Raw genomic sequence first — 24826 nt, forward strand, 5'->3', positions numbered from 1 at the left:
TGTTTATTGATGCCCACGGAGAAATACAAGGTACATGTTCTTGTGGCCTGAAATGCAATAGAAGCAGCAGATACTGAGCACCTGTGAAACTTGTCAAAAAAGAATGCTAGTGCTAAATATATGTCTGGGCTGATCCCAGTAGGTATCACTGCAGTCTAGCAGGGAAATAGCAGCTATTCATATGGTACAAAGTGATGGATGTGAATGGTGTAGTTGCCTGCACTAAAAAGCCACGACTGCAATTACATCTGGTAATGCAGTTTTAAAGCACGTGTTTGCAAAGTACTGTGCATGCTTGATTTGCCTTTTAGTGGAACTGCAGAGTTGTGAATAAATAGCAGTAATTGAAAACTTGGCTCAAGCATTTTCTTGGATAATTGTCACCTTTCAAAAATACTGACTCATGGGGTAATTACGTGCAAAAAAAAGGTTTTTTGCACGTACTTGATGACTGAATGGTGTCTCTTGAATTAGTCAAAGAAAAAAACCTCTCCAACTTTTCTGCTTCTGCAAGGCTGAGGGCTTTGCTTGAGGTGGTTCAGTCAATTCAGTTGGGGGGCAAAAATCCCAACAGCTTCTTTCCATCTCATAAAAGCCACCTCCAAGTTGTTCTGCTGCTGCTTCTCTTCTTCCAGGAGCCTTCCCCTTCTCCCTGTACCTGATTCTGCAGCAAAGCCAAAGGCTCTGCTTGTTCTTTGTGGCTGCTGTTTGAGGACAGGTGCCCCTTGAAGGACTGGGGGCATGTGTTTTCTGTGGTTTGCATGAGTGTTTAATTAGTTACTCTTGACAAGGAGTATAGCATGTCAAATCAGTAGTCCAGGTCACTTGTGGATACTATTCTAAAATAGCACAAATAAATAACAAGAATGCTAATAAAAAGTAATCTAGATGGAAGTTTTAAAAAACCAGTAATTGTAGGTTATAAAAAGTTATACATTTCAACACTGTCTTTGACTTCTTGTTCTTATAATGATTCAGATGAAGTGTTTATGCAACTCTAAAGCATATCTACATATTTAGGATGGAATGGCAGAGATCCATACATTAATTTTGTGTTTCTTTGCCTGATTTCTTCTTTCTAGATGTTCAGTGTTGCACTTTCGACATATGTTGTGGGCAGTACCCATAACAGTCTTAAGATCAAACAGGGATTACCTGTAATGAATCAAATTATTAGCTGGATGACACTAGGTAAGAAAATCTTCCCTCTCAAACTTCTATGCTGGCAGTTTGTGGAGTCTGGGACTGGGTGGGGGATGATGTCACTTTTTCATTAACAACTTCTTTTCCTATATCTGACTGCTGGTATTTCTTCTGTATGTTTGCTTTCCTAAGTGAGTTTTTTTGAGATGTGTTAGTCTTCTAAAATATTATTCCTTTGTAAGTTTGTGATAAAATGCAAATATCTTTGATTTACAAATAGCTTTGTCTTTTGAGTGTTCTGGATATTTTCAAGACCTCTTTTAGGGGTATAATGGTATAAATTCCCTTTTTGTTTCACTTGGAGCTGGATATGGGTGATCTGAGATGTTCTGCCATTAATCCAGTTGAACACAGGGAAATGACCAAAGGTTGTTGCTGTAATTCCATGTAAACTTGAAGCTGCAGCAGATGGCAGTGACTCTTGTGGAAGTGATTTTGAGAGCTGCTTTGCAAAATACCTGTGAAATAATGATGGTGTATGTTTGATATCTGTTAGTATCTAATTATTAAAGAAAAAAGCAATTTGCAAGTCTATGAATTTTTCACCACTCAAATCTTAGTGTGATTAAACAGAGTAAATGGAGTTGTTACTGGGCTTCTGGTATACAATGAATCAATACCTTTCATATTTCAGTTATAAAATAATTTCTATAGGGCTCCATTAGAAAATGTTAAGCATTGTTCATCCCTGAGTGATCTGAAATATGGGATTTGTTTTAGAGTTAAACGTATCCCATATAAAGTTGGATAGCAGCTTTTTGCTGCAAATCAAGATCAGGAATTTAAACAATGAAAGAACTGTGGCCCATGCTACCTACTTGCTGGTTGTCTTGCACATTCCTGTATGGTGGCATTGTTTTAACTTAAGCAGATTGTGTCTGTTTTAGCAATCCTGCTTCTCTTTGAGCAAATGGATTCAAGATTAAGTTCAGTGATTGTGATCAGTGTGTGTGAGCAATGCTTTCTTAGTAATGCATTTTTCTTTGGAGCATTTTCCTTTCCATCATACTCCCCTAACTCTTTGTAGCCTGCTAAAGCTAAATGGGGATCTCTGTGTGGATGAATTTCTCACAGTTGTAAAGTCAATGAAATCGATGAAGTCCTGCTTGGCTTACTGGAGCAGGAGTTGAGTGTAAAGGTTATATTTCTCTCCTGTGTAAGGATGAAAGAGAAACATTTTTCATCTAAGAGATGATTCAGGCAGTCAAAGAGTTTTAGAGTTATGAAGAAAAAGTATATTAGAAATTCTCTTTGTTGTGGGTGATGATAAAAATAAAGCTAACGGTGAAGTAAACTGTAGATACTCAAAATATCTACTTGCTGCCACAGTAGTATTGAATATTTTAGCAAAGTCTTTCAGACTGGAAGTAATCATTCTAAGTGAATATGATATACAAGATAGGAGCTTTGTGTACTTGCTGAAATTGCTTTCCATAATTAAACACAGAAATAAGCAGGTAAAACACTAAGGCATCCAAGATGTCCTCAATACTCCTCTTGGAGAGAAATGCCTTGTCATTACCTTAACCACAACTAGCACCTGCCTCGTTGCCAGGGTGTACCACAAATGGGATACCATAAGAATTAAAATACCAAACTCTACTGTAGCTTTTCCAAGGTTGGTGGGATTACAGGTGGTCCAACTTCTCTTTGTCTTTTTGCAGAATTGTGGAAGAATGGCACTGTTCCTGAACTCTCTTTTTGCATCTCTGTGTATTTATAGAACTAGAAACACACAGTTAACAGTATTTGTTCATAATAATACTGTTTTATTATTGTGTCAGAATAATATTCATACTTCAGAAGTTTTCTAGGGAGTTTTTCCCCTCTTCTCAGCTGTTTATCCTGATTAATATGAAGCCAAACTGGTTAAATTTTAACTTTGACCTACTTTTTTTTTTCTTTTCTTTTTTTTTTTTTTTTTTTTGAGAAAGACTGGTGTTGGTGGAACCAGACAAGTGAATTAGTGATGGTGATGGCTGGGTTCCTGTAGGCCTGTGTCCAAGTGGCTTTAGCTGTAACACTGTATGGTTCATACAATGTACTTAACTGCAACCATAGAGGCAAAACCAGGAGGTGTAACATTAATTCAAGGGCTTCCCATCTTCTTCAGAACCTTCTCAATATTAGCAGACAGTTCTAAATGAATGTAAATTATGTCTTAAAATTTTCATCAGTGGGAATTTAGCATAGCAACTTGCTAAATTTTGAGGAATTTAGTGTCACAACTGTGTGCAGGAGTCATATACAGAGGTTTGTGTCAGTCAGCCAGAACCTACAGGTCTTTTTATGATTAATATCTGATATATTGCATCAGAGATAGAAGAGAAAGACTAATAGTCATCTACTAGCCACTCATCTGTTCTCATCTATGATTGCACTCAGAATGATACACATCTGATATGTTCAGTGTCATTCACAGAGGTCAGTTGCCATGCTGAATTTTATTTCCAACTGTTCTGACTTTCAGTGAGGTCCCTGGAGTTCCTCCTTGAATTGGGCCTTTTTGGAGCCCCTTGAAGTCACTTATTCTGTAATTTTAGCTGTGGCCAAGGCTGAAAGCCAGGAAATAAAACATACTGATCCACAGGACTTAAAAACCTCCTCACCTCTTTCAATGATATGTTGACTATAGATACTAATAGATACAATGATGATAATCACAAGGGAGTACTTTCCATATCTTTTGTGTTCCTTGGAGTGATTATTAATTTTGACTTATTCTTGATGCAATCTTTGAATGATGCAGTAATGTGAAGTTCCTATACTGCAATGAAGAATCACATGAATATTATTTGTCAGCATACTTTTTTATAAACTTGCAGTCTTTATATTTAAAAAAAACAGGTTTAAAGATTACATCACAGCGTGATCACAGTGCTTGTCCTTCTTCCTTTCCCTTCTTCAAGCACTGGCCATCTTTACTGTTTTTCTACCTCTTTACTCACTTTTGCAGTAGCCCAGTTCCTAATCTAATTACAAAAGAGAGAAGGCCAGGTCAAATAGGGCTCTGAGCAATCTGGTCCTAGTGGAAGGTGTCCCTGCCCATGGCAGGGGATTTGGAACTAGGTGATATGTAAGGTTCCTTCCAACCCAAGCCGGTCTATGGCTCTAATCCAGTGGAGCAGTGGCTTTGTCACTGCAGTTTTTGAGCTGCCAGAGGTCCTCAGGGCCTTGGTAATTGGTTATCAGAGCAGTATTAAATAGTCAAGTTTGATTGGATTTGAGGGTAGTGCTTCTGCGTCATCTTAAAAACTTATTAACATCAGTTCATGAGAAATTATAAAGGCTGTGACATGGAAAGACAGGGAATTAAAATGATACAGAACTGAAATTACTTTTGATGAATGTGAAACTTTCCAAACATTGTATTTTCTTTAGCAAAAGTAACTTTTGAAAATAGAGGGTCATATATGATCTGTATTGAATTTCTGTACATAATATGTCAAGATTTGAGGAAAGTTATCTTGTTACTGAGGATGAAATGTTTTGCACATTGTGACTGATGGATCTCTTCTTATTATTGCAGTTTTTTCCCCAGTGTTGCTGCTACTGAGCCCCACATTTCTCTTTGAGAGACTGTTCAGCATATTGCTCTCCCTGATGTCCACCTACCTGCTCCTCAGCACAGGGTACTTCATTCTCACTCTATTTCAGTTAGTTTTACATACGGAAATCCAGGACTATGTGTGAAACTGCTTCATCTCATGCACATTTCTGTTAAAGGTGTAACATGTGCTTCCAGCATTTATCTCCTTGTTTAGTTTACTAAATAAAATTTCAGGGGAACTTTCATATTCTTCCTTGTATTTTAAACACAGTTTGTTGACATTCCTTTCAACTAGACAAGGCAGTGGCTAGAAGGGTGTGTGTTCAAACAATATTGCACCAAAATAAGAAAGTCTGGTTTAGTTTATGCTTTTTGTTGTTTTGATGTGTGCTTTTCTGCTCACAAACAAATAGCATCTCTCCCAGCTGCTCAGCACTGGTGTCTAGTTATGGCTTAAATTATGTGTTCCAGGAAACAGGTAGTCCTAAAATGAGGGAAAATTGCATTCTGAGAGATTTTTGTGGAAGTAATTTTTTTTTCAAAGGGATGTTGTTTCCCATAAAGACTAGACCTTGGTTTTTTTTGGATAAAAGTCAATTCCTCTGCTGTTATAAATGAAGAAAACACTATGTCAGCCAGCCCTTTCTTTTTTCTCAGACTTGGTAGCTCTTAAGAGCATAATTAATGGGGAGTATAGGAACTGTTCTTTCCGCCTCCCCTCCCACTTATTCTGTGGATTTAATTACACTGGAAAATTAAGTGGAATAAAACATCTTGCAGCAGACATTTTGCAATAGCTGCCTCCTGTGGGTACTCTCATTTTAGTTGAAGCATCTCCTTTTTTTTTTTCCCCCGTCTTCTGCCTCCCTTCCTCCCACTTCCCCATTAAGATTTTGATCCTAATGTTACTCCTGACTGCACACACATTCTTACACTCAACCTTCTTAGCCTGTGCTGGCTACTGTATAAAGCAGGAATGTTGTTCTCTCTGAGGCTGGCAATCTCCCTCTTTGTATTTTGGCCCTCCACCAGACCACGTAAATGCTGACAGCTCTCTGCTGCCTTCCTACAATGTCCAAATAGATGAAAAAATTTTGGAATGATTCTTAAAAGAGAAAACAAAACCCAAGGCACTGGTGCCAAAAGTGTCCAGTGTTTCTCTCCTCAGTGCACTCTTCTATCATGTACTGATAACCCAGCACATTGCCTGGGGAATTGCAGCACCTCTCTAGGGGTGCTTAAGTGGAAACACTGAAGCCAGCCCAAGAGCATGGTTGCATGCAACCACTTGTCACCAACTCTGTTGAAGGCATTTAATCTGAAGGCAAGTATAGACCATTATAAGGACTGTAGTGTTTCGATTGCTGACAGCATAAGTGTTTCATCTTCATGTTTAGCTGCCTGTGGTTCTGATAATTGAAGTGGAAATGTCTAGTCAGAATTTTTGTTCCAGTCTGAAATTATTTTGTAGCCCAACAGAAACAATATCAAGACACAGTGATTGCAGCGACTGCAGTGATTTCCTTCTTTTTTAGACAGATATTTGTCTAAGAAGGAAAAAATAAAAAGGGAACCATTTACAATCTTGTCAGTATCAGTATTATAATTTTACCCTGAAAGAAAAAAGCCTGGGAGGTACCATGAAGTGCAGCTGGAGAAACTAAATGTTATCCAATTTTAGTTTATACCCTTATGTTATCTGGGGGTAATAATCTCTCTCATAAATACACTCAGACTTTGGAATTTGAGTGCTATAGGAGTCAGAAGTACCCAGAGATTGTGGGTGTAGCTACAACAGCTTAGTGGCCATGGTGTGTGACTTGATGCTGCTATTGTTAAGGATTGGAATACAGTGAAGATTAGGTCCTAAAGAGACACAATCTCTAGCTGCTGTTGAACTGTAACCCCTCAGTTCAAGTCGCTCTCATTGAGAAATGTTCCATTTTGCAGAAAATTAATGTCAAATAGGTTTGGTTTTTTCCTGTTTCTTTTAACTTTATTCCAGTTTTGTTAAAATTAAAAAAAGGCATTCATCCAACATTGTGGCAGCCATCGAACAAAAAAATGCAAAGCATGACAAAGCTGAAGCAAACTCTGTTTCTCCTACTTTTGCCATTTAACTACTTTATGGCTTTAAAATTCAACCTATTGTGGGTATTTGGAAATGGAGAAAGAAGGGAGAGAATGCCACTAGGTCTTGGCATATTCTTTGTGTGAAGAAAAAAGCAAAGAAACATTTGATGTTAATTAGTTGTCAGCAACTGCACTTACTATGATTATTACATTACTTTTCAGATACGAAGCTCTCTTTCCACTGGCACTGTTTGGTTTGATGTTTGTGTGGATAAATATGGAACAAGAAGCACTGCAGCACTATGGTCTTTCACTCAAACCAAAGGTAACAGCTCTTGACAGATATATGAATGTAATTAACAGCTTTAGCTGGGTTTTTTTGAGGATGTAATAAATATTCTGAGTGGTTTTCAGAGAGCAACACTTTGTGTTTCTTTTCAGTTTGGGAAGTCAGTATTAGCTGTATCATGAACTAGGAATATGACTTTTTAAGTAAGATTTGTAATTCATGTTATGGAAGATATTGCACATCAGAGCCATTTCTAGAAATGCAGGAAGACAGTCTGACTTAGTAAGACACAGTGGTATGATCCGTATGCTACAGAGTTGTCTCTGTCAAGTGTAGCATAAAGTGCAGTAAGTCTTCAGAGGAAGTACCATGTCACTGTACTTTTTTGGTCTGATCACAGACTCATGAGTGAGAGGCTGAAATTATTTGATTTCTGAAAAGACCTTAGGAGATATTAGCAATCTTAATTTGACAAGTAACTGGAGACCAACTTGGAACTAGCACCTTCTCAGGTTTGCCTGGAGGAGAAAAGGGAGTTTGTAATCAATGCAAATTCTTCACCTTAAAATTTAGTATATTGTCAACAATTTGCAAAGGCCATGCTGTTTACACTGCAACTTAGCTCTTAGGTTAGGTGTGGGGTTGAACAAACTGGGGCTGTGCCACTGTTTTGGTCGGATCCCAAGTGCCAGTTACAGTGGCTTGGGTCCTTGGAGCCAGGTGGGTGGGTGTGCACCTCAGCTCTCCCTGGCTTCTCCCAGATGAGCCCTCCTGGCTGCACATGCGTGGGAGTGGCCAGAGTCACTTGAAGAGAAGTGTTGGTACACATCTTTCCTTCCTTTTGCAGCTCATAATAATTAGGAAAAAGTCCTGGAGGTTGAAACTTGAGCCAAGACAGTCAACAGAGAGAGTGAACCTGACATTTGCCGTGGTTTTGTGGTGCTCCTACAATGAAGACAGTTTTGAAATTTGGCAGAGTAGGATTTACCAATTCAAGACTAAAAAACAAAAATAAAACCAGGAATCATTTTCTATTTATGCTGCCTTTACTTATGATAATCTGTGTGATTGTGTTTTGTAGCATCTTAAACAACAGGGATGGAATCTGAGTATCACAATTACAATTAGTGTGATGCCACAATTGCAACTGAAGGTGTTTAACATCTGTGGGATGTATTTTTTCTTCCACTATAAGACCCACTCTAACTTTTCTATCTTGTTACAAGGCATCTATGATGCTTGCCTGTCTGCTGTTAGTCTGGTGTTCTGTTCATTGTAAAATAAAATTATATTAAAGTTGTATTAAACAGTGGTGAACACTTTACTAATCAAATGCAAATGAAAAGAACATAGGTAGGCTGTAATTATGTTTTGTCACTCACTGTTTGTCAACATTTACGTGAACCTTATGGTTTCAAGTGAAAGGAACAATAATGCTTACCCCAGAAGATATCATCCCTAGAATGCCTGTTAATATATGCTGCAAAGCAAATCTTGTATTAGAGAATGCAGCTCAATTCTCTGATGAGAGATTATTTTAAATTAAAATTTTATCAGTCTTGAATGTCTATTACTTGATTTTTTTTTCCCAATGTAAAGGAGTTCACTGACCTCTTAAATTCCATGAAGATAATTCCTCTTCAAGTCAAGTGATATTGTGCTGAGGAGTGAGTAAAGGAGATGGAGAGTATTTTACTATTTTCACTCACAAAATAAGTCAAATAAGGATAATTGTAGTCTTTTATTTCTGAGGATCTTTATCCATATGCTCATGTGAGCAATGGAAGTGTATGTGTGTAGGAGGAATATTTCTGATGAAAAAAGATGGTTATAAGTCTAAGGCATAGAAGTCCATTTTTAGTTTAGATAACAGCAGAAGCTTCACTGTTCATTTGATCATATCACTTGTACAGTCTTTCTGGCAGATTCATTAATTCATTAAAGTATAACGAAAACATGTGAAACATTTGCAGTCATTATAATTCTCTAATAACAGGCAATAGGGAAGTAGGTTTCTTATTCATTTCAGTAAAAATACAGTGGCTCTGTCGAAGTCCATTTGTTCATATTCAGTGTTGATTCCTTCTGCTGTCTTTCCAGATTGCTGTTTTCAACTTCACCTGTACTATGGATATAACTCAGTTCCGACAGCTCCACCTGGATGATGTCCGGAGGTCCTTCTTCTTTGTATCCTTTGTTGGTTGCTGCACTCCAGGGCAAAAAAAGGGTTTGTTTCAAAAGGACCTGCAGTCAAAAATTGTAGCCTGGTACTCACTGAGAACAGGAGCTGGTAAAGATGATTTTGACTCATATCTCTCAAAAGGCAATAGTCTTGTACATTATGCTTTTTATCAAGTAGTTAAAAATGCAGTTTTGGAATCTGGCTCTCTGCCCACTTATGGCCATTGCAGCTGAGGTAAATTTTCTTCTGAGGAGTTCTGTTTTCAATTTGGTTTTGTTTGACTTCACTTTGGCTGGAGGCAATTTGCTCACCTTCCCAAATCAGTTGAAATAGGTGATTAAAGTTATTCTCATTTTTAGAGCATGGCAGTGTGTTAGGAAGCAGATGTTAGGTAGCAGGCAGATGAAGCAAGAAGGAAAGTTCCTTCAGGCTCATGGTGAAACATGTTCCCAGAGTCTGGCCTAGAATTACTTATATCTTAAGTGATTTCTGCTGTTAGAAATTATATGGTCTTATGAGGGAAGAGGTGTTTGTTCACTAACATAGCAGTTAGTTTGTGTTCCTGTAACTGATATGCAGCTGATTTTTTTTTAATACTATACATAGATAACATTGTCATTTTTCTCTTTCATTGTGGGACTGCAATTAAGTGAGAGCTATTTGGTAGCAAGGAAGATGGATGGGCAAATGGGAGAGAAAATGAGCCAGTCTAGAACACAGGGGGGTTTCATGCAAGTGAGTTCCTACTGTATCTGGGGATGAAGTTGTCTCAATACTGCTTCCTACAAAAACAGCCTTTATAGTTTGTCAGATAACCAGATCTGAGAGGGTGGGTCACAGTCACAGAGTCCACACTTTTGGAATTTGGAACTGTGTTGTTGGACATTAGGAACCTGCAGCAGAGAAAGTGTAACAGATACCAATTTAAGAAGGCAGATTAATGCTAAGAAAGAAGGCCAAATTATTTGCTAGGTGTTTGATGTTTGTCTTTGCTTTAGTATATCTAAAAAGAGCTGAGACCTTGCCATTAATGCATCAATTTCATTTGCTGTTTTAACAAAAAATATGTTAACTTCAGTAAAGCTACTGCTGTCAGTTGCTAAATACTAGTAAAAATAAATCAACTAATCCAGCTGTATTTTCTAAAGCTCCAGCATAGTACATCTTTAACGTTGGAATGTAGCTATGCTGGTTTTGGCTAGAGTTATTTTCTTTATGGTAGCTAGTGTGAAGCTATGTTTTGCATTTGTGATGGCAGCAGTATTGATAGTTCAGTGCTGGCACAGAGTCAAGGCCTTTTCTGCTCCTCACACTGCCCCACAAGTGAGCACTTCTTTAAAACACTCAAATGTGTTTTGCTCAGCTCCTGAAAAAATTACCAATTTTCAGATCTCCTTTGTCTGCTCAAAACATGTTATGTCTTTTTTTAAATTTAGATGCTGTTTAATGTTTAGAAATAGTCGTATTAGAGGAGAAACCTTTTCTGCTAGAGCAGTCATACTGCAGCTACAACCCTGTGAACTGTGTGCCTTAAGGTTGTCCCAAAGCTCCTGTATGGGGCCCAGTAGCTGGCATCTGCTGAGAAATCAGAGTTTGGTCTTTGAGGAAAAGATTCAGATTGCTCATGCTTAGCATTTTGATTAGACCTATGTGTTACTGGTTTGTTTTTTTGTTTTATTGCAGACCTGCTCTTATAAATCTCAACCAGCAGAACTGTGCTAGTTTGTTAGACTGCTAAACTTGAAAAAAGTTATACTTTTTTATACTAAAGTGTTACTAAACTTGAAATTATGTGATACTCTTGGGAAGCCTGATTTCTCCAGTTATGCTGACCTAATCCTTCCAAAATATTGCACGTGGAATCCCAACTATTCTACTAAACAGTTGGTAACAAATTGTTTATGGAGAGACTTAAATGACCCAGTGCAGGAGCTATAACAGGAGCAAAAGTAGCAGAGGGAGCTCTGGAAACAGCAGCCCATCCTCACTGACTTATGACCCTCTGCCTCATGCAGAATAAGTTAAAAACTTCAGCTGAAGCCATGTGAGCTATTACGGGCTCCAATGAGCTCAGAAGCAAGAAAAATACCTTTCATGGGCTCATGTAGTTGCAAGTGTTGTATTTAGATGAAAAAGGTAGGGTTTATCCAAAAGCTTCTAGCTGTACAGAGACTGCTGGAGTCATCCTCGAATGAGGAAGAAAATGGAAGTCCCATATTGCCATGGGTAGACTCAGCATAATCTTTGGACAAAAAAAATCTGTAGTAAGGATAGCATAGGAACTTCTAGCCTTTTTTAAGAGCCACGGTCAGTTCCTCAATAAAGCCATCTCTTTTGGTGTGCAGAACACATGCCTGTGTCATTTCTTTCTGCAAAAGCATGTGTTTGAATGCATTGCTGGGTTTGTGGTCCAGGGATGTTCCTGTCTTGCTAGGCAGAGACCCAAAAAGCCAGCTGCAGCTTTCTTACAAGGGCCTCAAGACAGGCTTTAAAACCTTACCTAGGCAGTGTGTGTTTTAAAATTGGTATAGATGTGTGTGAAATCTAGGTTAGAGCTAGAAAATACTTTGGATTTCTTAATGTGCTGTAAAACCTGTACCAGTGGATCAGCTTCTTGTAGTTTCATGTTAGATTTTGAAAGTAAATTGGAATGAAGGAGGAGAAATGTGGGTTTTATTTTCTTATTTAGTGTATTTTCCTTAAATACATCTAGGTTTTCTTCATAGTGACAGCCTTTTTTGGTACTGGAAACATAGCTTCTATTAACAGGTAAATTTTATTCATTTATTTGAGACACAGAGTACAAAAAATTCTTCCTGCAGTTGATGTACTAAATGTAAATTCAGTTAACAAAATCAGGGCAGCAGAATCAAAGCAGTAATCAGTGGAGAGATAACAATTTTTTTTGTTTCCGCTCTCTGTAACATCTGCCTTAAGAGCCCGAGTGAGGCTGTCTCAATTCCATTAGATGTTATCAGGATGATACCAGGATGAGCAGAGAGAGCTTGGTTGCCCCCCAACAGCATGGCACCTTGAAAAACACAATCAGAGAAAAATTGTAGAGAAAGACAGGTGAGGTTGGCAGTCCCTGCTGATTTAATATTTCATCAAGAGAAGATAAAATTGGAAGCCTTGTTTAAAAATGCATATACAACCCAGTGTGTTACAGGGTAATTAAAGGCTGGGGTTTTTTTTAAATGGAAAACACCATTTCAAAGATATGTAATGTCTTTTTCATGTTTCTCTAGTTTTGATCCTGCTTCTGTCTATTGTTTCTTGACTGTGTTCAGTCCCTTCATGATGGGAGGCTTGCTTTTACTGAAGGTTAGTAATCTTAGCTTGGCGAGATTTTCTCAGAGAACTGTGGAATAAATAACGTATCACATACATAGTTGTTACTTTGCAATTCATGAAAGAACATATGTATATATATTTGAGCTTCATTAGGCTTCTTAACTGTGTGTGAAGCTTTCAGTCTTTGTAGTGTTTTTAGAGAGATCATTTTGTTTCCCAAAAGAAAAACTGAAGTGCAGGGAAGTGTAATTTGACAGCATTAGGTCAGTTTATTTTATTAAAATGGAAATTTCAAATGTTGAAAGTACTTTAATTATTTTTAAAGTTTTAAGCTTTTCCTGTAGTATAATATCAAAAGAAATGTTGAGGATATATATATATATATATATATATATATATATAATTAGCTCTATCTATATTACATTAAATAGAGGTATTGAGTGTTCTACTGATTAGATTATCATTTTACAATGGCTGTTATTTTCTATATTTTTTAGTAGTCTGTCATAGATTGGATTGCACTTCTGGTTTGCAGGCAAGGTGTGGTAGCTCTTTTCTAGTATTTGAGTAAAGGATCTGCCAGAGGGGGTGAAGTGGGACACTGAATCTATTTATTATTACCAAAATAAGCAGTATTTTCTACCACTGTTTTTCTGCTGCTTCTGTCCCAGAGGAGGCAGACTGAAGTTACAGGTACACTGCATGTTGTCCTACAGGACACAGATCCATAGTGCAAACCTTCTGGATGCCAATAGTCAGGTTTTATACACTGCTAACATAAGGATTTCAAATTAACTTTGGAAACAGCAAAAGGCAGCATTCACGTTTTCTAGTTTTTGTTCTTAATTTACTGAAGCATTTATATTTGCTTGACTTGGCTCTGGAGGGGGCAGTGTGACCCTTGCCTTATTGAATGCCTTTTGCATTCAGACTTTTTTTTCTGATGAGATTGTCCTTTACACTTGAAACTCTGCAGCCTGTCATGTGAGATGCTAGATCTGAATAGTTCTGTCTTCTAGCCTTGTTGAAGCATTTATCACTAGTGCTAAAATGGATAAATGAAGTGAGGATATGCTTTAATTCTAGTTTTTGATATTACCTCGTGGCTTATTTCACTGCAGTTCAGCTATGATCATGGAAGGGGGTTTTTATTAATGAACTGAAAATGTTTCCTACAAAATTATTTTCTACCCTGTCTAGCCAATATTTTATTTTGTAACATACACATTCTGTGATAATTTCAAAACCAGGAAAATGTTTTCACAATCTGCCCAGGTTCTTTTTGTAAATATGACTGTAAACCAAAATGTTTGGTTTTGAACAGGTTGCAATCCCGTTTGTTCTGGTATCATGTGCTTTCGAAGCTGTTCAAGTCACAACACAGCTGTCTTCTAAGAGGTACATTACATGCTGTATTTCTGCATTAGTAAGGGATTCAAATCTATTTTGGAAGAATTCAGAATTTTCAAATCTCAATGTAAATTAAAAAAAAAAAACAATCTATTAGATCTCGTTGCTTTTATTTGTTACTAGGGCTTGGGGTTTGTTCAGTGATTTCTGCAAGTTCAGGGTTTTTTCCTTAGTGATAAACGAGTATAAATTGAAGTGTTGGCCTTGTCTGAAACAATCAGATATTTCATATTCTTTGTTGACAATACACAGAAAGACCCTTTTTCCTCTATAATGTTAAAAATGAGCAGAATTTAAAGTCTGATTTTTACTTTATACTTTACTTTATGCATCTCTGCCTATCGCATAGTATTTTTTAAATAGCCCATTTGTAATGTAACCAATTTATAGCTTTGTAGCACTGACCTCACCACAAATAGCATTAAAAAAGGCACTGGATGTCCTTACATTGCAGTTCAGTGCTTCCCAGATGTGTTCAGTATTACATATTTTTTGCAGTAGGAGCAGATGGCTGCCAGTCTTTTCCCTATCTCTAAGGACTTTTCAGAGTATGGGTGCCCAGCTTCACAGAGTGCTGTATCCAGACATGAAACATGTTTTCCCATCTCAAGGCTTTTATTTTGTCAGCCTGCTCACCCCATTCAGCAGACCCAGTGCACATGACTGAATCCTCCACTCATCGTGTGATATTATGGATGGTGCTGAGATGGAGGAGGTCTCTGACAGCCATGTGATTTTGTCACTGTGGGATGTTGTGTGGGTTGACCAGAAGTCCTGCTTGTGTGTGGCAGGAGGACTTCAGGGACTTTCTCCTGCACATTGCTCAGCTGAGCATGAGGAAGCTGCCCTCACTTGTTGTGATGCCCTCTGCTTTTCAGTTTGCTTTCCTCCTGCCTGACCCTGCTTGTTGAGTCCTTGTACAACACCACCCACTACCAAAGAGAGATGAGGAAGCCCAAAATCTGACTCCCTGTTGGAGTGGCAGCACGACACTCCCCACCCCTTTCACCTGCTCTGCCTTAGCTGTGTGCACACCGTACCTGCATCGTCCTTGGATCCCCAAGGAAGGGCATTCATCCTTATCCCTAAGGCTTGTACAAGGGCAGGGCTGCATTGGGGACCTGGGGTTGCTCAGATGACCAGCTAGTGGTTTCCATTTCTAGGGCTCAAGCATCATAAAGGTCAGCATTTCCTAATTTGTGAATGCTTGCCTTGGCAGCACTGGTGATATTGCAAACTTTTGTGGAATGTGCATCGGAGTGTGTGAGAGGGGAAATGATACTGCCTTCATAAACCAGGGGACACAAGTATTTCTGTGCCACTTTATGAGGCTGTGGCTGTAACTCTGTCTCTTGTTTGTGCCAGCTTCATTTAGCTGGGCTCAGGTAACAAATGCAGTGATAGTGCCACAGCATCCGCCTGGGAACAAGGCAGAAACCGCAAGGCGCACCCGGGATCCCCGGAGAGGTTGTGCTCTGATTGTCAGCGCATCCTGAAGTCTGTGCTGCACTCCTTACTGCGGTTGCTGCCCCTGCTAGATAAATTAAACCATCACTGGGAACAATCTTGTCTTTGCAGTGTATAAACATGCCCTGAAATTAGTCTTGTCCTTCTGTTGAGAAAGGCTTCCTGCAGTTCAGAACGGCAAAAAGTGCATTTTTGTGATTTGGACAAATTGCTCCTAAAGTCCCTGATTACAGATTTTTTTTTTTTTCCAGTGGGAAATATTCTGTCCCAATATGTTCTTGGAGCTTGCCTATAAAAAAATATCCCTCTAGCTGAGTGCCTCCTAAGCACTATTATTGCAACATCCTGTTTATCTGAGCCATAGGTTAGGAGAAAGAAGCCTTTCCCTGTGTCTGAGATGCAGTTGGTTTGCTGCATCCTGATTTACCAATGAAGCACAACTGATGTAGGCAATATCAGCAAGTTCCTCATTTGGAGGCATTGGTATGGGTACCTCCCCAGTACATGCCCATGCAATGCTGCAGCAGGACATTTTCCAAAAAAACATTTGTAGTTTTATGATGGTAGTACTGATAAATTAGCTGTATTCTAGTTAAAGACTTTTGTTAATGGGTCAGCTGTTTGCAACATTACTTCAGTGTCATTAACTTAGAAACCAGTTTTAACCAGTTACAGCAATTGCTTTCATGTAATTTAGGATTTACATGGTTTCAGGAAAAGAAGATTAGGTTAATGGGGGGGAAAAAATAGCTCTGCCTCCTCCCTTCTGGTTCCTTTTACTAGCCTAAGCCTAACTTCCAGAAGTTAACTGCTACCTGTGAAGAGGCCCATGGTTTGGGAGCAGACCACCAAAATGCTGGGTGTTCCCAGAGCAGGTTATGGGCATCCCAAGATTTGGAAGAGGGCAAACACCTCCTTTAGCAGCCTCTGACCCAGAAGAGTGGTTGTCAGCAGGGTGGGACTGAACGGTTCAGGTACCTGCCAAGCAGCTTTGCTCACTCTTGAGTCCATCATGAAGCTCCTAAATCAGCTTTATTTGGTCCAACCAGCACACAGCTCTCTGCATCAAGAATGGGCCAGATGCTCTTTGTAAGATTCTTTTGTTCTCCAAAAAATGACTCAGGTTTCTCCATTGCAAGATTGAAACCCTATTAATGTGAAATTATAAATGCCAGATGTCCTAGTCATGTATTTGAATTGTTTTCTAGTAGATTGAAATGTACCTGATTGTTTGAAAGGCAAATGCAAGAAATCATACCTTTATTTAATTTCTTTCTGTGGGTTATAATAAGCTCTTTTAATAGCTGTGTCCATAAAGAAAGGTTGATGGTCTGACTTCGCTGGGTTTTTTTCTTTGCAGCCTTTTCCTCATTGTTCTTGTGATTTCAGACATTATGGCTTTGGTAAGTTGTTGTTGCACATTCTCTTCAAATAAGATCAAGAAGCAGAGAGTTCTCCTAATTCCATCAAGAGAGATCTGAATTTGTTTCAGACTTCAAAGTTTTTCTAACTAGGGCAGAGAATTGGATTGAAATCCTAGCATAACTTAGAGATAAAACTCTTCCAATCACTGCTTTTCAAATTTCATGTAATTAATGCTTCTGAAGAAGCAATGTTCTCATAATAATAAGAGACAAAATGAAGTAATAAGTTAACATTCGGAGTTCAACATGTGCTTTATGATCAAATTCCTTGGAAAAAATTAAACAGGAATATAAGTTTTAGCTGCGTGCAGGGTTTAGTTAATGTAGTTCAGGAATTCCAAACCTTTTACCCACCCCAGCTTGTCTTGAAAAAGAGAGGAAAAGGAGAAATGCTTTACCCACCAGCTCCATTCGACTTGTCAGAATCCAGGAGATCAGCACATCCATAAAGACACTTTGTGCCCTTTGTAGTAAGCTGTCAGGAAATGCTATCTTCAGAAAGCCTGCATCCACAAACCAAGCTAGCCGAAACAACCCAAAGCTGAACAATCCCCCAGCACAGTTTTTGCAGATTAAAAGTGTGGTTTTGTTGCCCACTCCAGCTGTCTTCAAATCATCAAGCAGTGCCACTGGTAAATAGAAACCTTTTCAAATCAGCAAGTAGAGCTGGTGTTGTCACTTTATGCATGCTGGTTTTGTTTTATCCCTTGGAGTAGACATTCCTGGTCTTATTTCTTAGTACAGTGTGATCTGTAAATACCACCTGATAGGAAAAACAGCAAGTAAAAACCAAATAATTGCTAATTTGTCCGTAGAGTGAGAAAAGGAGAAGGTGTGGCTGTGTCAAGTAAGAAAAGAGACAGTAGCAGAACAAAAAGAGAACATGTTTGTAGTCTTGAATCAATGGGGCCACCAACTGGAATTAGGGGAATTCACTAATAGGTAAGAATTATCTTCTCCCAACATTATTCCCACTTTACAGGTAGAGAACTGTCAGAGTTGCCCAAAGACATTTGTGTTGAAATTCCATGAAAACTTTTAGGCACTATGCATTATTTGGCATGCTATTATTTCAAACAATAAGGTGGCTTGGCTTTTCTTATTGAAAAAATTCTGGTATTTCTCTGGTGTTTGCAAGCCAAGCTAGACAGAACTTAGTCCATCTCTTGTGATGGATGTTTTTGTTTGATACTGTGTTAAATCTATTTCTGGTTCCTAAACTATTCTTTACTGTGGTCCAAATGATCATTCTGGAAAGGTGTTGTGCATATTCTATGTGAAGAATTAGAAATTTGGAGTAACCAGCCTGAAAAAATTTTGGTTGAATTTTCTCTTTCAAATTGTGCAGTGTTGATGTACTAATCAAAGTTGTTTTATTTCCTAGCATTTTTTCTTTTTGGTTAAAGATTATGGAAGCTGGCTGGATATTGGCACAAGGTACAGTACCTTTTTTTGCTTCCATTGCATTTATGAAGCTTCATGGGTTCATACTATTGTTTATCTACTCATAATTCTTGTCATTTTTTCCAATTACTCTGCTCAATCAAATGCTTTGGGGAAGTTCCACATACTTTAAGCATGTGCACACATACATATACATATCCCAAGCTAAAACTTGTGCCAGAGCAACGCAAAGTAGTAAGTCCAGCATGGCAAGAAGTACAGTTAGTAGGATCTGTTTGAAGAGCAATTACACAAAAAGTATTTAATTAATGTTTTGCATTTTAATTAGTTGTAATCACTGTTAAAATAACAATTTATTGAAGTTGTTAATTACCTGGTATCTAGTTAAGCCTCCATATACAGTTCACTGTGAATTAGTGAACTTTGTGTAAATATGTTGGTGGCTACCAAGGCCCATGGACTTATCCTCCCCCTAGCTGGGGAAGAATTTAGCATTTGAACATTGCAATCACAGCTAAAATGAGAGAATTTGTTTTGCATTGAGTCATATTAACCTCAAATACAAGGAATATACATTTCAGATTTACCTTCCTTGAGTTGTGAAAATAGATAAAATGCTGTAGTAAGCTTAGTAGGGAATGTGTTGTTTCTAATCCAGCCAATCTGGTCACTTGACACTGTTATTTAAACAGAAGCTGAATAGTGACCCATTGTTAATATTCTGTTTAGTCTACGTGTGCTCTGTGCTTTGCTTTTGTGAGCCCCTTTGTTGCCAGCAGCGTGTGCACATGTGTTCTTTGGAAACTCCAATTCCTGCTCACTCTTACCTTCTGAGGTTCCTAGTGGGCAGAGGTATGTCTAGATCAAACAGTGAAATGTCACTTTAGCATCCCAATTCCTTGCTGTGGTCAGTTTATGGTAAGTCAGAGGGCTTCATCCTTTGGTTTGATTTCCTCTGCAGATTAATAAGGATATTAAAGCTCTCCAGAAATTTCTGTTCTGTTGGGCAAGAAGTTTTTTAATTAGGGAGTTAGCAGCAAAAGTATAAATTGTTACAAGTACCCAAAAGCTTCCTCTCTGATACGTGGTCTTCATAGCTAGAGCTTTACAACAGCAATGCATTGCTGGATCTATTTCAGCTGGAAGGTTGCCTTATTCTGAAGAGTTTAGGAGAGCTCATTATGCACCACTAATTCTGCCTCTGTGTGTGTGTGTTTTGATCACTGAAGAAAGCACTGAAAAAGGCCTTTCGAAAGAGTAATTTGTGGTTAATTTTTAACATGGAAATTCATATTCAATGTTCAGGCAACCTCTATCATTACTTGACGTTTGAGTGCTTGACTCTACCACCTGTGTTATTTTATTGTGGTCTCTTTATATATGTCTTATATGTAGGTGTGTATATGCGCATAAGAAAAACAATTAGGTTGCTTAAGAAAGGAAGTGAAGCCATAGGTGTGGAGCTAAGTGGTCCTTCCTTTATCTAGCATGAGCATTATTTTGGCACCAGAACTTTCTCCTCTTTCTCCTCTGAGCAGATTTCTAATGTGTGATCCTCAGGCTTGGCAAAATTAGCAGGCAACAGCAGAAGATTTTTTTTTTTTTTTTTTTTTTTTTGCTTGTTCCTGAAAGGGAAGATGAACTTCAAGGGGTTTTGGGTAATTCCCAAAACCAGTGGGAGTGAGATACTAACATAGCTCTTTCCTGTCCTCCTGTTGCAAGTGCAGTGACAGCTCTGTGGCATTCTCATTGTTCTCATTGCAGTGTTGTCTGTTGCTGCTTTGACTGCAAGGTCTGAAAATATCCTGTCTTACAACAGGCAACATTTTCCATGTTGCCAAAGCTTTCCTGAGAATCGGACAAGTCTTTAGGGACAGCTGCTCTCATATTTTTCTTTTTTTCTTGTCACACTGATAGGAAGTACGTATGTGTGTGTCTGCAAAAATATCTGGATTTGTGTTATGTTACTGGTTAGCACATCAGTGAAATCAGAGGTAGAAAACCAGCAGCTTAATTGCCTGGTGGAGATTTATTCCTCTCAAGTCTCTCAGAGCTCAGTGGTGTATGTGCCACATTTGTAAAGCTTTGATATGTGTTTCCTTACTCATCCTGTTTTGTGGTGATGGGCTTTCCATGGATTTTCTAACTACCATGTTCAAAAGTTTTGCATGTCCTCTCTCTTACTAAGAATATGCAAGTTGAGTAGGAGACTCATTAGGCAATATTTGATTTTTCCAACAGCCAAGTTTCATGTAGATGAGCTGGCTTTAAATCCCTTGCAATAAAAAGACCTTCACTGCTTTTTCACCTTGATGTTTTCTTTCCTAGCAGATCTTATTGTTTGAAAGTAAGGTTTGTTTACTGAACTGACATTTTCTATTTTTAAAAATTTCACCCCTAACTCCTGGCTTTTTGCATCCTGTTCTGTTATGCCTTAACCATATGACATGACATTTTACCATGCCTCACATTTGCCTTAACAATATGACGCCTTTATTCTCCCAGTGGCGTTCACCAGGTCACATAAGTGTTGTCTTTGAATGGAAGCAGATTTCTACCTCTTCCATTCTTCCAGTGCATTAATGAAATGCTGAGCAGCAACAGATCCAACATACAGCCCTGTATTACCACATTCAGCAAATTATCAATGCACCACTGATTCCCTCCTCTCAGTAAATTATCAATTACCATAAATATTTATGGCTTCTTAGAAAATTTTAAAGCCCCTTTTCTTAATTGCGATGCCAAAATCAATGTAAGCTTGTCTTTCAGAGAATGCTTTTCATTGTTTTGATATAATAATGGGATAATAGTCTTGCAGGGAATGCAGAACTCAAAGCAGCAGCTTAAATAAACTTCTGTGGTGTGCTTAACCTTGCCCTCTACCTATATACCTTGAGGTAACCTGAATTGCATCATATCACCCAGAAGAACACACCACTAAATTTCTTAAAAATAATAATGTAATTTTCCTAGTGTTTTTGATGTATTAGTGTGTAGTACATGATCATGAGAGTTTTGTTCTGACAGGTCCTTTTATTTTTGAATAAGAACCAAATGGAATAGCTAGCTTTTCAGCTTCTTTGTCACTAAAATAATTTCTCTGCAGCTTAAAACATGTTTATCTATCTCTGTAGATTTCCAGAAAGAGAGAGAAATAGCCTTTAAAGCCTACTATATCTTTACAGTACATGCACTTTGTAAATAGTTGTATAACCTGATAGTAAAGATAAACCTTTAAGGTTCTTTATATGGCTATTATATAGCTCTATACAGACACATACTGTACTATTCCTTCTCTTTATAGCTGCTGGAAGATAAAGATACTATCTTAACTGCTCTTCTGAAGTTTCAAAGGTCAGGGGACATAAATAAAGCACAAAACTGGGGTTTTTTAGGTTTTAGGAATAACGGAGTCAATTTTGGGGTTGGGGTGCTGAGGCTTCTTGGTTGAGCTGTCAAAACAAGAGTTTTGCGATTTGTTTTTGGTGAAACTGAGGAGAGAGGGTGTGGCATCCTGGCTGGAAAAGCAGGAAACTTAAAATTCAGAATCTAAATCTGGGGTCTCAGTGTGTGCTTGGGAGCAGTTCAAAGAGCATGTCACAAAGAAATAATGTCTCTGGACTCTTCTGAAGAGTGCTCATCCAAGTCTTAGCACAAGTTGTTTTTGTTCTACTTATTTTGTTCCTAGTTGTTTTAATTGCTATGGTGACTTACTCCATCTTCTTGTCTTTCCAGCTTCTAATCGGGTCTGTCATCTTAGGAATTAGCCTGTCTTGGGAGAAAGCCAAGTTTTGGAGCAAGATTGATTCCCACCGCTTATCCCCCTGATTTTTTTAATATCTTAGATTCTTCTCATCTTCTTTTTTCTCACCAATGTACACTGTCACAAAGCCAAGAGGTGGTAGTACCTCATATGTTCTCCTTGTGGTTCCTTGCCACTGAAACAGGTGTCTTGCTCCCTGATTAAAAAATTTTCCCACCACCAGCTTTGCCTGTTGACATTGATCCCTACATGGGCACTCACCTTTCCATTGAACAGTGCCACCTTACCATAGATCATCCATGATCCCCCCCACCTGCTACCTCTGCCATCTCATCTTTTGTAAGCATTGCTCCACTGTGCCCCATTATGCTCTTCTCTTGTATCTGTTTAATGGCTCTTCTTCCTCCACATGGATCTAATTTGCCTGGAGCCTAGAATCTTACTACTCCTTCTCATTAGCTCAGGTTTGACTTTTGATGCAGAAAGCTTGTTTTGAGAATTACCTCCTTCACTGTAACTACATATCCAGTCAAGGGTACAGGTTCTGAATTGTATAGGGATCAAGATTTGACACTGCTGTTGTGGCATATACCTGTAAGAGTCTGGTTTTCTTTGTTTAAATACAGCATTACCCCAGCCTAAGAAGTAATTTACCAGGCAGAGCTGCCCACAGGCAGTGCAGTGCCAGTTGCTGAGAGCCCCAGAGATGCTGGCTGTTTGTAATTAACATGACAACCAGATTTAAATTGTTTTTATTGTGCCCTATGGCATTATATTTATATATATATATATTTGAATGTCTGATATTTTATTAAAGGAGCATAACTATGCAGACATGCGCAGTATAGCAAGGGAGAAGTGTGTGCAACGCTCTCTTTACAAAAGTATGGAGGATCCAGTCCCTCAACTGACAAGAGGCTAAGGAGAGTTTGAAGAGACCTTTTAGCTTTGAGAAAGCCCTTCCCTGTGCCCTGCCAAATCCTGATCACATCTGAAAGAGCTCCTTTTGGGGGGTGCACAGGAACTCAGATGCCTGTCTAAGGGCCATACATGGTTTGTGATGTTCTTGGGGTATCTATGGGAATAAAGGCAGGGTCTTCGCTTGGCTTGTGATTTTCAGGTTTTGCATTCACACTTTCTTGAAGGTTACAAGGAAAGTGGTGTTTGCTGCTTACATGAAAAACTAGAATTCTGGTGCCAGGTGAGAAGGAAAGCTGAAGTGTTACCAGTAAGGCAGGAGACACTAGGTGTCCAGCTGTTTACCAGAGTGGCTGTTCCCTTAGGAACAGCAACCTTATCTACCTGTGGTAAATGTACAGTCCCCAAGGCCACATTATGCCATGAAGATAACTGCAGCAAGAGTTTGAGTTTCATCTCTCAATGTGTCCTTTCCCGTGGAGAACTGAAACCAAAGTTGTAACACACCCAGGTGATCTTTCAAGGGCAGCTCTTGAGGGAGTTGATCTTTGTTGTTGTAAATGTGCTATGAACTATGAAGTCCAAAGTGTGCTGCCCAGGTGACAGGAGGCTGTCTGCTTGACTTCATGCTCCCCGTGTCCCTTCTTACACCTTCCCCACAGAAGCAGGACAGGAGCTTGGCCCTTGTAGATGTGCTGCTCTGCCACTCATTATCTTCATTGAGGTCTGAGCCCTTTTATGATGGTGGATTTTTCTAATTGATTTCTTAAAACTATTCATTTGAGCAAGGCATTTGTGAGGTGTTTTAGTCAGACTCAACTGAAACAGAAAAATCTTACAGCTTTTATCTCAGCCTTTTCATGCATCAACTCTGTTGTCATGTTCTCTATGTTTTGTCCTTTGGTTTCTGGCACCCTGGTTGTGGAAGAACTTTTTGGATTACCTTTATTCTCTCACACTGGTTAGCAGCCCAGCTTTGTGGAGAGATGGTGCTTCTCCACTTCACAAGTCTAAATTGTGCTAGACTAGAGCCAGAGTTGTCACAGTCTCAGGGTTGTGAGGATTGATAGTGTCGGCATTATGAGCTTTACTGCTCTTCTGTGGCTAAACTCTTAAACTGAATGAGTCCTCTGGCAGAAATTCCAGGTCATTAATCCAGCAAGCATTCCTTGCAATCCTTTTTTGTGACTAAACTCACATTTCATCGAGTCTGAAGTTACTCTGTTTGTCCTAAAGAGCCATCTACTTTGGAATAATAGGTATGGGTGCATCAGGAGGTATGGGTACCTCTTGTGTCAGAGTGCTAGTTTCTTCAGTAATCCCAAGAAAAACCAAAGCTACACTGGATGCATAATGGACATGGTTGCAGCAGTGTTTCCTCTGTAGCTCTAACCTGAAATGTCACTGGTTTTGGAAGATTTCTGGTTTCTGAATGACTAGTGGTTTACATTAACAGTACCCAATTCAGATCTTACAGAATCACACAATGGTTGAGGTTGGAAGGGACCACTGGAGGTCACCTAGTCCAACCTCCCTGGTCAAGCAGGGTCCCCCAGAACACATTACTCAGGATTGTGCCCAGATGGCTGCTCTCCAGGGAAGGAGACTCCACAGCCTCTCTGGGCAGCCTGTTGTGGTGCTCAGTGACCTCCACAGTAAAGTTCTTCCTCATGTTGAGGTGGAACTGCCTGTATTCCAGTTTGTGCTCATTGCCTCTTGTTCTGTTCCATGGCACCACCAAGAGGAGTCTGCATACATCCTCCTGACCACCCTCCCTTCAGATACTTATAGACCTTGAAGAGATCCCTTCTCACTTGTTTCTGCTCAAGACTGAACAGGCTCAGCT

At 38.9% G+C, this 24826-nt stretch overlaps 1 protein-coding gene across 3 annotated transcripts in view; it reads left to right on the top strand.

The window, feature by feature from the left end:
• Positions 1–24826, top strand: part of PIGN (phosphatidylinositol glycan anchor biosynthesis class N) — a 104751-nt gene that overhangs the window by 73764 nt on the left and 6161 nt on the right. For all 3 annotated transcript variants that reach the window (XM_077181850.1, XM_077181846.1, XM_077181854.1), the window contains exons 21-29: positions 1083–1191; positions 4733–4835; positions 7049–7151; positions 9216–9302; positions 12011–12066; positions 12546–12621; positions 13916–13989; positions 16829–16871; positions 18277–18329. In XM_077181850.1, coding sequence (XP_077037965.1) covers positions 1083–1191; positions 4733–4835; positions 7049–7151; positions 9216–9302; positions 12011–12066; positions 12546–12621; positions 13916–13989; positions 16829–16871; positions 18277–18329 — 704 coding nt within the window. The remainder of the gene's footprint in view (positions 1–1082; positions 1192–4732; positions 4836–7048; positions 7152–9215; positions 9303–12010; positions 12067–12545; positions 12622–13915; positions 13990–16828; positions 16872–18276; positions 18330–24826) is intronic.

The sequence above is a fragment of the Agelaius phoeniceus genome, chromosome 1 (assembly GCF_051311805.1).
Source record: "Agelaius phoeniceus isolate bAgePho1 chromosome 1, bAgePho1.hap1, whole genome shotgun sequence".
Taxonomy (NCBI): Eukaryota; Metazoa; Chordata; class Aves; order Passeriformes; family Icteridae; genus Agelaius; species Agelaius phoeniceus.